Here is a 13,460-nt window from a genome sequence, read left to right as displayed (position 1 = left end):
CAGACTATATACTGTTCTATTAGCCGAAGATTCTGGCTGTTCCGACAAAGTCAGGCCCGGGGTCATTCATTCTGTCCCCTCACCAGTCCTTACACTTCCTCCCTGGGAGAAGTGTTTGCCCAATTTAACGTGATCTGTGCTGCCGGAAAGTTCCATCCAGCCGTGAACCTGAAAGCACTTGTTTGCTCCATCATGATCAGACCTCTCCTGGGAAGGTGTATCCGGGAGGCCATGTCTGACTGTGCTGCCTCAGCTTGTCCTAGAAGCAGGGACGCCAGGTTCCTCTGGAACAGCTCACCGCTGGAGCCAGCTCCCCCAGGGTGGGTCATGTAGGTTCAAGCTAGGTGTGGAGGATAAGGGCTTCTTTCCTTCTCCTGGGTCCTTCCTATGGGTCCAGTTACGGAAAAAGATGTCATTCCCCAAAGCACCCCTGCATGTGTCAGCTAGGTGACTTCTGAATACTTTCCTTCTTTGCATTAATTTAGCTGTGCTTGCACTCGCTGATAGCAGATAATCCAGATTTAAAGTGGGTTAGGTTTCCTTGGATTGGTTGGCTTCCAGTGGAAAGTTATTATTTTAGGGTTTTTTTTTTTTAAAGAAAAGAATTTATAGAGTCAAATGTTGCAAATTTGTCTCTATAACTAAGACTTTTCCACCATCACAAATTTTGAAAGCAAAAATAGTACTGACAACTTGGGCAGAGTAGAAAATAGTTCCCAGCTAAGCACTAGTTTTGTCTTCTGTCAAGATCTTTTCTGAAAATCCCTTACCGAGGCAGTTTCCTGTGAGAAGGAACCAAACCCCAGCTGATTGCCCCAGCAGTGGCCAAAGTTGGCTTTATTTACCCTGAAAGCGTTGATGGCTCTGTGTGCGTGTGCGTGTGTGTTTCGGGAATATATAATGAATGTGCATTGGCTACTGTTGTCTGATTTGAAGCTAAGTAAATGTTTAATTAAATGTATAGAATGCTGTCTCTAATGTAACCCTCTCTCCTTATTAGATTCTCTTATTAACCCACTCCTATGAGACCATCTTATTTCTTACAGATGAATGATGCTATGGGATTTGAATTGCCCTGGGTGTATTTTGTCAGTCTCGTCATCTTTGGGTCATTTTTCGTACTAAATCTTGTACTTGGTGTATTGAGCGGGTAAGCTACACCTCTTTCATCTTGAAAGCAGAGTCCCGAGGACAGTTGCCAAGACCACACAGGCTTTGCTAGATGGGGGCCGCCGGGTGGGTGCCAAGCATTTTATGTGTCCTCCAAGATACTTTCTTTTCTGCTGAGGCTTCCCAAATCAAGATGTTTCCTGGAACCTTACCAGCCTTCATGAAAGAAAGCTATAGGGTAATTATTGACCAGAAATTAATCAGCGTTGTCACTTGGGATTTAAATTGTTGGCATTGCTTGCCCATTTGTCCTAAAAGAAGATACATCTATAATTGTGTTATTGGCCTGGATCCAGATATAATGCCGATTAATTGGTACAAAACAGTAGCTAAATGATTTTTGGTAGGTCGCGTTTGTAGGCTTCAGCAGCAGAACCTGTCCTTATTGAAAGAACAAAAATGGAAAGCCCGTGGCAGCGTCCCCTTCTAGGAGCACCAGTCTTTAATCAAAGCCCTAGTGGTCCAGCAGCTGTTCTTGGGGCTCTGCTCTTTGGCAAATGGATAACTGATAACTAATCTCCTTACATTTTACAGGTAAATGATGCGATAGGATGGGAATGGCCATGGGTGTATTTTGTTAGTCTCATCATCCTTGGCTCATTTTTCGTCCTTAACCTGGTTCTTGGTGTCCTTAGTGGGTAAGCAGTTGGCTCCGTGTTCCACATTCTGCTGCTGCCGTGTGTCAGGCGGCTCTGCGTGTCCCCCAGCTGCTCCCTGCGGCTTTCTCTGCATGCATGTGGACTCTGATGTCCCCTCTGTGTGTTGCTTTTGGACTAAACTGTGATTCTTTCTGCTTGTGTCTGTCTGTGAGATTCTGTGTTTCTGATGCTTGCCAAATACTATTAATTTAATGGAACCATTTCTCCGAAGCCAGTCACGTTAATATGCCAGTGTGTAGAAGTAGATTAAAAGTGAGTAAAAGGATTCCCAGCCTTGGTCTCCCCCCAGGAAAGGGCCTTTGTCTTTTGTGGTTTTCTTCCCATTAGTACATAACCTGGCCCTTTTTACCTGCAGTTTATCATGATGATTTCCAGTGGTGTTTCAGATTTCATGGTAAAAGAGAAATAAGCCTAGATTAGCACATAAATACTGAATAGTTTCAAACTCTCACATCCTTCAGATCGGGATCGTTTCTTAGCTTGGTTTTCTGCTGCTGTCACTGTGAGAATGCTCCCTTCAATTCATTTTTAATCTTAACCTGTAGAATCTGTCTTTAATGCAGGGTAATAATCAGCTTTTGCCCCTAAATTGCCTATGGCCTTATCATCGTCCATGTCACTCGGTCACCAGTTTTGAAATTTCATCTTGTTGACCCCCTTGGCTCGGTGGATTGACAGGGGGTTCGCTGGAGACTGGGTCAGGAGGGGGGCTTTGCCCTGCCTGTAGTTGCCATCCCAGAGCCCTTCTGGGCAGCTCTGCGTCCTCCCCATCCCACAGACACCCCGGACAGGGGAGTACCCCAGAGAAGGGAATCAGGGCTCTCCAGACTCTCAGAAGCAGAGCCAGTATATAGCCATTGCCGGGGCGGGGTCGGGGCTGGGAGTGCGACCGAGGCCCGGGAGGTGCCCATCTCCCCAGAGGAGCGTCTGTCGCGCCCTGAGCTCAGACATCCTCAGGAGACACTGTTGATAGGCTTCATTCCCAGTGAGTTTATCTACTCCTCACTCACTCTATCTGTGCCTTTCCAAGCTTGTATCTTGGGGGAGGTGATGTCTTCGTGTAATGCTGAGTCACTGGAGAGACCTTTCTCGCATTTTTCTCAACACTGCCTTTTCCAGAGCAGAAAGCAGAGCCAGTGATCCATCTCTGCTTCCTTTCCTCATCTTCCCTCTAACCCACCCTGCCTGTTTTCAGGGATAACACGTTTAGAATTCTCCTTGACCGAGCGTGGTCACTTTTACAGCGTGGATGTACACTATCCTGTGAAGCCCTGTCTAGAAGTGGCCCTGAAGCCCGTGCCCCACAGTGAGGGGAGTAGGGACTGAGTTGGGGGTGTGACAGCTTACCCCCTGCCCCCCACCTCAACCAAAGCTTCCTTCTATAGATAAATGGCTCTTTGAGCCTCATGTTCTTTCACTTAAAACCTTAAAAGTGCCTTCCTCCTAGTGACCCGCCACGGCCTTAGGTTAGTGTCGGGATGGTAAGGGTGGAATGTATCCCTGGAGAAACAGCATCGTGTTGACTTTACCACAGAAACGGCCCGTACAAGGGTAACAGCAATCCTGTTGTGAATTCCTGGCACCCCGTGCCTCCTAAACCCAACTAAACTGAGGCCGTGGAGGCGATTGATCTTAACAGTGCCAGTGACATGCCTTATCTCTGCGCTCCCAGAGCAGGAACATCACCCCTGCGTGATGAGGCAGCTTAAAAAGGAAAACGGGGAAATGGGAGGGAGGGCCTCCTTGTTAGATGGTGGGTGTTAAATATGCACTCCGAGGGGGGTGGTGCCCAGAGCTGGAGGATAAAAACAGGCACACACCGTGGTGGAACAACCAGCGGACTAAAACATATTTGGGGGAAAATAGTAAGTAATTTAAAAACAGTTTTGAATCAGAACAAAACTAGATCCCTTATGAAGGAGAGCGCAAATGACACGTGAATTTTTACAATAAAATCCAAGATTTCGCAGCAGTTTTCAGTCCGTTCCATGATGTGGGGCTGCAACTGACTCTGCACCACCTGTAAGACCACTTGGGTAGGAAATGCTAAGCCGTGCTCTGTGGAAAGGAAGAGCCGCGTCTGCAGAGCAGAGTCGGGCATCCGCGTTCGCTAATTCGGTCAGCTTTTCCTGAGTTCCTGTTGAGTGGCCGGCTCTGGGCCAGAAGCCTGGGTGCCAAGATGTCGAAGACACAGATGGGGGCCTTGTGCTCAGACAGTCATTGTCTCGGGCGTGGGGAGGAAACTGTTGTTAGGCAGTGCAGGATGGCCAAGCTAGAGTAGAGGTGGAGACGGAGCGGCTGTGAAAGCTGCCTGTCTGTGAGCTGGCTCTTGAAAGATGATAAGGGGTCTCTGGGGGTGGGGGTGGAGAAACCGGAGAAGGGGCTGCTCCTACCTCCCCTAACAATTAGTTACCCAGGCTCCTCTGCCTGGGTTCTCCTCCTTGACTTTCCGCCAAAGCAACACAAAATCCAAATGGGTCATTTGTATTCATTTTCTTGTTAAAGAAATGTAATTTTTTTTTAAATTTTAGTTTTAGTCTTAGGGTTCTTCGCAATTTTTTTTAGGGGACACTGGAGGGAATATAAAAAATGTTTTAAATGTTTTAAATAAATGTTAAAAGGAAGACAACTTATGTCGCATAGCCCCTTAGGGACCATCAGACCAACACAAATGTAATTCCGAAAGGCCCAAATTAAAAAGTTCTCCTGTTTTAGACACTTAAGACCGTGCTGCTGCTTTCTAATGAAGAATCATTATAAGATGCTGTGTGTCTGTAAGTCTGTTAACCATTTGGAAATATTTGTTGCTCCTCCTTTTTTTTTTTTTTTTTTTGCACACTTGTTTTTGGTGTTGGTACGTTTTTAAAGCATTAAGACTGATGCTTTGGAAAAATCTTTGCTTTTACGCAGACCGTTCTTCTCAAGGTGCGTGCGAGGTTCACGAACTGCACGCCCGGCGTAGCCAAACGTGATCCTGGATGAAGACGTTTTTCTCTGGTGCTCATGCTCTGTGGGAGGAGCCGAGAATATCTGTAACTAGAGTTGTGATTTCACATTAAGTCGTCATTAAGGAGATGGTCCCATTTTGACAAGGCATTGGAAAGACTGTCTCGATTAAGTCTACAATTCAGACTATGTCTGTTCTCATGGTGGCTTTGATGATTTTTCACTTTTAAAATTGTTCACTTAACCCTTGTCCCCGTTGAGGTTTTTGTCCGTAGATAGGTAAAATAAGAGAACACAGCGGTGTTTCCGTGCTTTGTTCCTTTAGAATCACTGCCAGATTCCCGGGGGGGAAGTGGTGGTCATGGACCGTGGGCTTGTGTCTTCACCTGCAGGACCCACCTGATGCCAGGCACACCTGCGGTAAGGTAGAGGGCCCTCTGAGCCGCTGTGGTGTGGGTCAAACCCCCAAGAAGGGACTGATAGATGAGAAGGGAACTGGAAGACCTTGCTTCTGGTCCTGCCAGTGTCACCCGCTAACTCTGGGACTTCACTTAGGAGCCCTGAGCCTATGTCTCTTGACCCCTCAAATGGGGAAGATGCTCCCGTGCTGCCCCTCCTGCTGTAGGGTAGGTGGCTTCAGGTCAGCTCATGAACGTAGAAGTGCTTTGAAAAATATGTACTATAAAGAATTTTACTCATTGAATCTATCTCTCTCTTAAATCCACGGGCCTCCTCCCAGTCCCCTCCCTGGGTGAGGTGGGAACAGCTGAGGGGCTGTTTGGAAACTATCTGAAGTGTCCCGTTTTCTGGATTTCCCAGGAAGTGACCAAGAGAAACGAGCTATGTATGCACAGTAATACTGTACTCGGTGCCCCCCCAAGAGGAGGCCGTGGAGGTTCTTTGTCAGCTATAAAGTATGATGCGGCTGTAAATCATGATTGAGGTTATGTCTGACAGTGATTTCTTGGCACAAATAGAGGGGCATGGCATTTCTGTAACATGTGGTTAAACACTGGCTTTAGAGTCGGATAATCAATACTTGACTCTTTGCTCTACTTTTTACCAACTGTGAGATCTGGTGAAATGACCTACCTCTTAGAGCCTCACTTTCCTTGTCTGTGAAATGATGTTAATAATATTCACCGTGTGGAGTTGCGTGAGGATTCAGTGAGCTGAAGAGTGTAGAGAGCTTGGTTATCGTTATGGCGATAGTTTGAATAAGAGTATATAAAATGCAAGAAAAATCTAATCAAGTCAGTTCTTTTAAGCTAATTTTTTTCCCCTGTGACCAGGCCTATAGATTGGGTTTAATCTGCATGACTCTCTTACTCAGGAGTTAATAAACGAAGTATTCTCTACTGCTCTTTGCTTTTAGAGGATCTAATGTTCAAAAATGCTATCAGAGGTGCGCGAAGGTACAATGAAGATGAAAATATTTAGAAGCTGGTAAATCATAGGTCCTTGTTGAGGAAGGATTTGATTTGCCTTTGTCTTTGTTTCTGCCAAAGAAAGACTAAGGACCCACGATGCCTAGACAGGTTTTGATGTCTGTTAGATGGATTTCTCCTAAGAAGTTTAGATAATCTCTGATATTTATTATAGTGGCAGTCATATCCCCGGCACTTAGCAATGGCCAGAAAGAGATTAGATAGAAGACCCTTAAGAGATTAGTGTAATATAACCCAGACTTCGATGCATCTGTTCTCTGTCGGCCTTTGAAGTCAGGCCCCACATGCCATTGTTCATAGTAAATCCAAAGGGCAATTTTAGGATCCTATGCTATGAATGTTTTTTTCTGTTCAGTTGTTTTTAATACTGTTGTCTTGGTGCCTGGATGTTCCTTGCCAAAAAATGTTTAAAAACTCTATTTTCTTTTATAAATTCAGTATCATACTATGAAGGTTCTTGAATTATTTACCAAACTATGACCAATGTGGAGATGGACCTCTATCCTAATCACTTTTTTAAAGGAAAAAAGTGATTAATTTCATCTCCTAATCCTTAGACTCGATTCACATTTGTCCAGAACATTCCATTTCTCTTCAACCCATTTGGTTTCTCTTTAATCCACAATAATTGGGGGGAAAGGATGCTTGGTGATTGGTTGAAAGTGTTGGGATAAAAAACCTAGACAAAGATTCAGGCATGGCTACTCTACCTACCTGTGTTACTGTTGGTATAAGGAAGTGGAGACGGGTGGTGTTGGGGGGCGGGCACTGTACTGAATAGGTTCAGGTTTGGGAGGGCATCATAATTTACACCCTGGCCCATTAAATTCACACCATTATGAGCCATGGTCAATCGGAGATTGCCTCTAATTTCCTCCCCTTGAATGTTGGCTCAGCGGGCAAAACGTACCAGGTAGATGGTGGTGTTTGCTTGAGGAGACATACCTTCTCGGAATAGGCATTCATCTAAATTATTCATGACTGGGATTAGAATTAGCTCTCATTAAATATTTGACCAGCATCTGCTGACAAAAAATAAACAACAGAGTTTCTTCCTGTACATAAACATATCTACATCTTAGAAGAGTAGTTGAATTGCTTGCAACGTTGAAAGGGGTATAGTTAGGTAATGGGATAACCAGGCTCTCAGCATGGTTGGTTACCACTGTTTTACAGAATAAAATTATATTGAGTTAATGAGTTAATTCCATATCTTGACCAACACACTAAGAAAGCACCCCGAGATCTAGTCCAAAAACAAAGGGACAGTGGAGGGTATTTGTAGATAGTTCTTACAATTAAAAAAAAAGATTTTCCTGTGCGTAATTAGTGATGATCAGGCTACCAGAATTCCAGACACGTTTAGCTGGATTTGTCTTTGGTTTGACTAGACCCATAGGTGAAAGAGTTGTCCATACAGTTGGAGGTCTCTTTTCTTGAACTTGGAAGTAATGTCGGGAGTGGGGTTGAAAGCTGAGGGAGAGATCTGTGGTCCTTTAGTAACTTCACATGGTTTGGTTTTGGTAGAACAAGAAATTAAGCCCCACTTCAGCTTTACGTGGAAGAATGCTAAATTTCCTTTTTCTAATAGAGAACCGTGTTAAACATTTATATATACTTTTAAGCGCTGAACTTTCCTGTTGCAGAGTTAAGATGCTGTCGGGGGTGGCTGACAGGTGGATGCGGGTGCTGTAGGTACGGTGGTACCTGAATGAAGCGCATAGGCTGGTAGCCACACCTGACATTAACAAGTGAGCGGTAACCTCTCCGCCGCTGGCTCGAAGCGACTGTTTCCATAGAAATGGCTGTTGGGATCAGTGGAAACGAGGTAAGTGAAAGTTTTCCCTGATCCTTGTTTCCATCAAGCTGACGCCTGTTCCCCTGGCAACAGCAGTGGACAGCAACCAGGCACTAGCAACAGATTCAGGAGAGCTCTCTCACTTGTCAGCTGTGGCTATCATCTATTCCGAACCGAATCCTTTTTTATAACACTTGGCAAAAACCTCTGAGCACCCGGGAGGCGTCTCTGGCCACGTGTGCCCTCCTGAGCACCCACTTTGCCGATGGAGAGCTCTGTATTGAGCGAATTCATCATAGTGCTCTCATGCAGAGCTCAGCTCTTCATTAAGCCTCTGGTACCTTAATGGTTGAAATTAAAGCCATAATTTTCCTGTGTTCCCTATTCCGCTGGCGGCATTAACAATCACTGTTACTTCTGCAGTGAAGGGTTGTTTATGAATTTAATAATTTGACTTCTGTGATTGCCCTGAGGCGCTACTGTCAACCTTATGCCAGTCTTTTTTTTCCTTCTGTGTAATACCTCTTACAGGCTGGTAAAATTGCTTACAGAAATCAAATATTGGTATAGCAGGACAGCTCAGTATAGCAAGACCTTTATGTCTGGGATATAGGGAGCTCTTCTTTATTAAAGTTCAGCAGTTGTTCCTTTCCTGGAACATTTTAATATTTAAGCAGATTATGCACCCAAGGCGGAAGTATCCTTCTCCCGTATGAGACAGTGTTTGCAGGTCCCACAAAGCAAAGGAGAGCTGTCATTATTGCCCTCGTGTGTAAGGTAAGAGTGTGTGCGGAGAGGCACAGAATGAGGTGTTGGGTGCTGTCTGGTGTTAAACCCTTAAAGATACTATTTTAAAAATATTTTCTCTGAAACAAAATGAAACTCTGAGACTCAGAGCTGTTATCTCTGAGAATCGAATGAAAATATGGCTCCACAGCGTTACGAGAATTTAAATTGGCTGTGTAAGAGAGGACTGAAAAAATGGTGAATTTCCTGTCTTGGAGGGCTTTCTGAATGCCTTTGTTCCCAAGAATCTGGATGAGGGCAACTATAATAATTGGAGGGCTTTCTGAATGCCTTTGTTCCCAAGAATCTGGATGAGGGCAACTATAATAATTGGCTTGGAGGCGATATTTAGGACTAACCCTGTACCACTGGATCGGGTTCAGTGCAACAGACTAATAAACAGAAAATCTTGCTCGATATTTTTTTCTCTCTCTTGGACTTCTTAAGAAAAAAGGACTTATTCATTCAATGAATATTTTTTGTGTGCCTACACAGTGGTTTCAGTGGTGAGACAAAGCAGAGTCTTGTCTTCATGAAGCTTGTATCTCATGAGGGAGACAAAAATTATAAACTTTTATAAGTTCTTTGAAGGAAAGGTGCATGGTGCTGTGAGAGTGTTTAACAGGGAGAACAAATGTCTAGGGGAAGCGTCCTGGAGGAAGAGAAGGACGAACGAATAGCCATCATATCCAGGCAAGATGGGAGAAGACGCCCAGGGAGGGTATTACAGTCAAGGAGAAACCCATGCGAAGGCCCGACAGTGGGAAGGAACAGAGGGCATTGGAGAAACTGAAGAAAGCAGGGTGGCAGGCACTCAGGGGGCTGGGAAAGGAGGGCGAAGAAAAGAAGACAGACTGGTCAGCAGAGCCCAGATCACAAAGGTCCTTCAAGATCACATCACAGATTCTGGTCATTAGCTGAAGGGTAAAGGAACCCACTGATAAATTTCAAGCCCAAAGTGATGTGATTTATATTTGTGTTTTATAAAAATTACTCTGCTTTCTGATGTCTTCAACTTACCTTAAAATACTTCAAAAAATATAAGATAACTGGATGGATAGAGGGATGGTTAGATAGGAGCTAAAGAAAATGTAGCAAATGTTAATTATGGAAACTAGGTGGTAGGCATATGGCTGTTCACTGTGTAAGTCTTCCGACTTTTATGAACATTTGAACTTTTTTCTTAACGTTGGAAAACTTCAGCATATAAAAATCACTCTGGCTGCAGTAGTATGAATGGATTGGATGGATGCAAACTGGATGTGGGGAGACCAATTTAAGGCTATTGTAATCCTCTTCCAGCCACAATATAGTAACAGTGCCAGAATGGACCTTTTACTATAAACAACTATAAAACTGGCGAAAATATATGAAGCAGTGTTTTTTGTTTTTGTTTTTCAGAAGATGGAAATAGGCAACACAGGACTGGGTTCCTTAGGAGAAGGGAAACACATCCAGTAAGTGCCACAATTGTCCTGGCTGTCTGCCTGGAGATGCTTTTAGAATTGTGGCACAGGAGGCAGAGCCCAGAGGAGGACAGTGGTCTATTTGCTCGAGAGGCAAAGAGCAGAGTTTGAGAGGCCGAGACAGCTGGGATTTTCAGGGCAGGGTACTGGAGAGAGAGAGGTATGCAGAGAAGGGGCTCCGGAAAGCTGAATAGGGAGTCTCTGAAATCTTTGACTATATACTAAGCTGCTATGTGCCAGTTGAATTTATTGGTAGAGAACAGCTACTACAAAGCTGTGAGCTGCTGGAAATCTCAGTGTTGGGAGACAGAGGGATTCTGACCAGCTGGAATAGATTGACGTTGATGATACATTGGACATTCAAGTGAGACCTCGGAAAGGCCAGGCATTACGGGTAGGGTTACCTTAGCCCTGGAGTAAGAGCCACTCTAGACCTACCCCAGTCTAGACCTGCAAATCTTATAAACAAGCTTCAAAAGGATCAGGACAAGTGGCTAACTTAACACCTGCCAAAACAAGTCAACACCCATTAAAGGAAGACACCAAACCCCCAGATGTTCCCCAAATGTTTCCCCACATCATTAAGTTACAGGACATGAAAAGAAGCAGGAAAACGTGACCCATAATCAAGATGGAGTGGGGGTGTCAATAGAAACAAATTGAGAGAGGACAGATAAGGCAGGAAAGGAACAAAGAACATACGGGATGAACAAAAAACCAACAGCAGGATGGTGGACCTAAACCCAACTGTATCAGTACTTGGATTGAATGAAATGGGCACAGTGTTTTAATGAAAAGACAGAAATTGTCAGAGTGAATAAAAATGCAAGATACTGTAAAGACACAGATTAAAAATAAAGGGATAAATATATTAATACAAAATATATAAAATAGACTTCTATACAAGGAATATTTGCAGAGAGAGATATTTCAGAGAGAGAGACATTTCATATTCCTGGAAGGGTCAATTCATCGAGAAGACAATGATTCTGCATGAGTTTGTACCTAATAAACTTTGAAATACATGAAGAGAAAGCTGTCAGAATTAAATGGAGAAATCAATAAATCCACAAACAGATGAAAATTTTATAGTTCTTTCAATAACTGAAGAGCAAGGGGATGAAAAAAACTAAATATAGGTAACATCTGAACACTACCAACCAGAATGTCCTAACTGGTACTTACAGAACACTGTATCCGATAACTGCAGAACACTCATTCTGTTCAGGAGCACCAAGATAGACCACGTGTGGACTGTATTAAAAAAAAAAAAGTCTCACTAAGTATCAAAAGATTTAAATCTTGCAGAGTACATTTTTTCTAATAGCAATTGATTTGAAATAGAAACCGGTAACAATACGCTGTCTAGAAAGTCCTTCAGATACTGAAAATTAAATGATACATCTCTAAATAACTTATAATTCAAAAAAAACATTACAATAAAAGTGAGAAGTTTTTTAAACAGAAAGATATTAAAAATACATCTCAATTTGCATTATCCATCTAAAGCAGTGCTTAGAAATGTATAGCTTTAAATGCTTATATTAGTAAAGAAGAAAGGTTTACATTCAGTGGTCTGTATTCCCATCTAAGAATCTAGAAAAGCAAAGCAAATTAAATCCAAGGAGAGTAGAAAAAAGAAATAAGCGCATAAGTCAGTAGAAGAGAAAATGCAAGAAATAGGTAAAGTTAACAAAGGCAAGAGTGGACTCTTTGAAAAGCTTAATAAAGTTAATAAATCTTTAGCAAGACTAATCAAAAAAGAAAAATCGATCGGTATTAGAAACGATGGAGGGTATGTCAGCACAATATTACAGACATTAAAATGATAACGAGACTAGGGCAATAAATTCAGTGACTTAGGAGAAATGGACAAATGCCTTGAAGAGCACAGCTTATTAGAACTGACTCAGAAGAAAGAAAAGACTGAAGAGGCCTATATTCACTTTTCAAATGGAATTCAGAATCATAAACCTTCTCTCGCAGAAAACTGGGGGCCTCAGTGATGTCAAAAGTGAATTCTGTCAAACAATTTAGAAGGAAAGAATATCATTTCTAGAAAAAAATCTCTTTTAGATAATAGAGGAGGAAGGGGACATTCCCTAACATATTTTTATGAGGCCAGAATTACCTCAGTACCAAATGCAACAGACAAAAGAACAGTAGTTTTCATTAATCTAGATGTAAAAATTCTCAAATACTAACAAATTAAATCTAGCAATTATTAAAAGAATAATACCTCCTGACCAAGTGGGGTTTATCTAGGAAACACAAGGTTAGTTCACCTTTGGAAAATCAAACAATGTAATTTACAATATTAACAGAAGGAAGGAGAAAAATCATATGATCATCTCAGAAAATGCCACCAACAGTATTCTGTAATATTCATGATAAAAAGCTCTTAGCAAACTAGGAATATGTGGAAACTTCCTCAACCTGAAAAAGGTTATCTACAAAAAAACCACAAAAACTGTAACTGACAACATACTTAATGGTGAAAGCCTGGATGCTTTTTTTTTTTTTTTTCTTTGCGGTACGTGGGCCTCTCACTGTTGTGGCCTCTCCCGGTGCAGAGCACAGGCTCCAGACGTGCAGGCTCACAGGCCCAGCCGCTCCTTGGCATGTGGGATCTTCCCGGACCGGGACACGAACCCGTGTCCCCTACATTAGCAGGCGGACTCTCAACCACTGCGCCACCAGGGAAGCCCACTGGATGCTTTTTTTCCCTGAGATTAAGAACAAAGTAATCATTCCTCTCTCACCCCTTTTGTTCAACATTATACTGGAAGTACTGGCCAGTACATTAAGGCAAGTAAAGCATATAAAAGGCAGAAAGATTAGAAAGAAAGCAAAAGCTATTTCTGTTGACAGAAAACATGATTGTCTACTTAGAAGGTCCTAACAAATTGCCGGAAAACCTCCTAGAATTAATAAGTGAATATAGCAAGGTCTCAGGATACAAAAATCAATTTTATTCCTATACACAAGCTGCAAGCATGTGGAAAATGAAATTTGAGAAAATATGATTTACAATAGCATTAACAAGTTAAAACCCTTAGGAATAAAGATAAGAAAAGATACGGAAGACCTCTGCACTGAAAACTACTGGCTAGTAAAATTAAAGACGATCTAGGTAAGTGATGATGGCCCGTGATCATTTGGTCTGGACTGGAAGATTCAGTATTTT

General features: G+C 42.8%; 1 protein-coding gene across 14 annotated transcripts in view; it reads left to right on the top strand.

Moving 5' to 3' along the window:
* CACNA1D (calcium voltage-gated channel subunit alpha1 D) overlaps positions 1–13,460 on the top strand; it is a 318,762-nt gene that overhangs the window by 181,190 nt on the left and 124,112 nt on the right. For 12 of the 14 annotated variants that reach the window (XM_033424608.2, XM_033424607.2, XM_004267920.4 and 9 more), the window contains exon 8: positions 1,705–1,808. In XM_033424608.2, coding sequence (XP_033280499.2) covers positions 1,705–1,808 — 104 coding nt within the window. Of the gene's footprint in view, positions 1–1,046; positions 1,151–1,704; positions 1,809–13,460 lie in introns of all 14 variants that reach the window. The other 2 variants (XM_004267921.4, XM_004267923.4) reach the window with 1 other exon arrangement.

The sequence above is a fragment of the Orcinus orca genome, chromosome 10, assembly GCF_937001465.1.
Source record: "Orcinus orca chromosome 10, mOrcOrc1.1, whole genome shotgun sequence".
NCBI lineage: Eukaryota > Metazoa > Chordata > Mammalia > Artiodactyla > Delphinidae > Orcinus > Orcinus orca.
The sequence above is the reverse complement of the archived record's forward strand: the minus strand, read 5'-3'. Positions and strand labels throughout refer to the sequence as shown.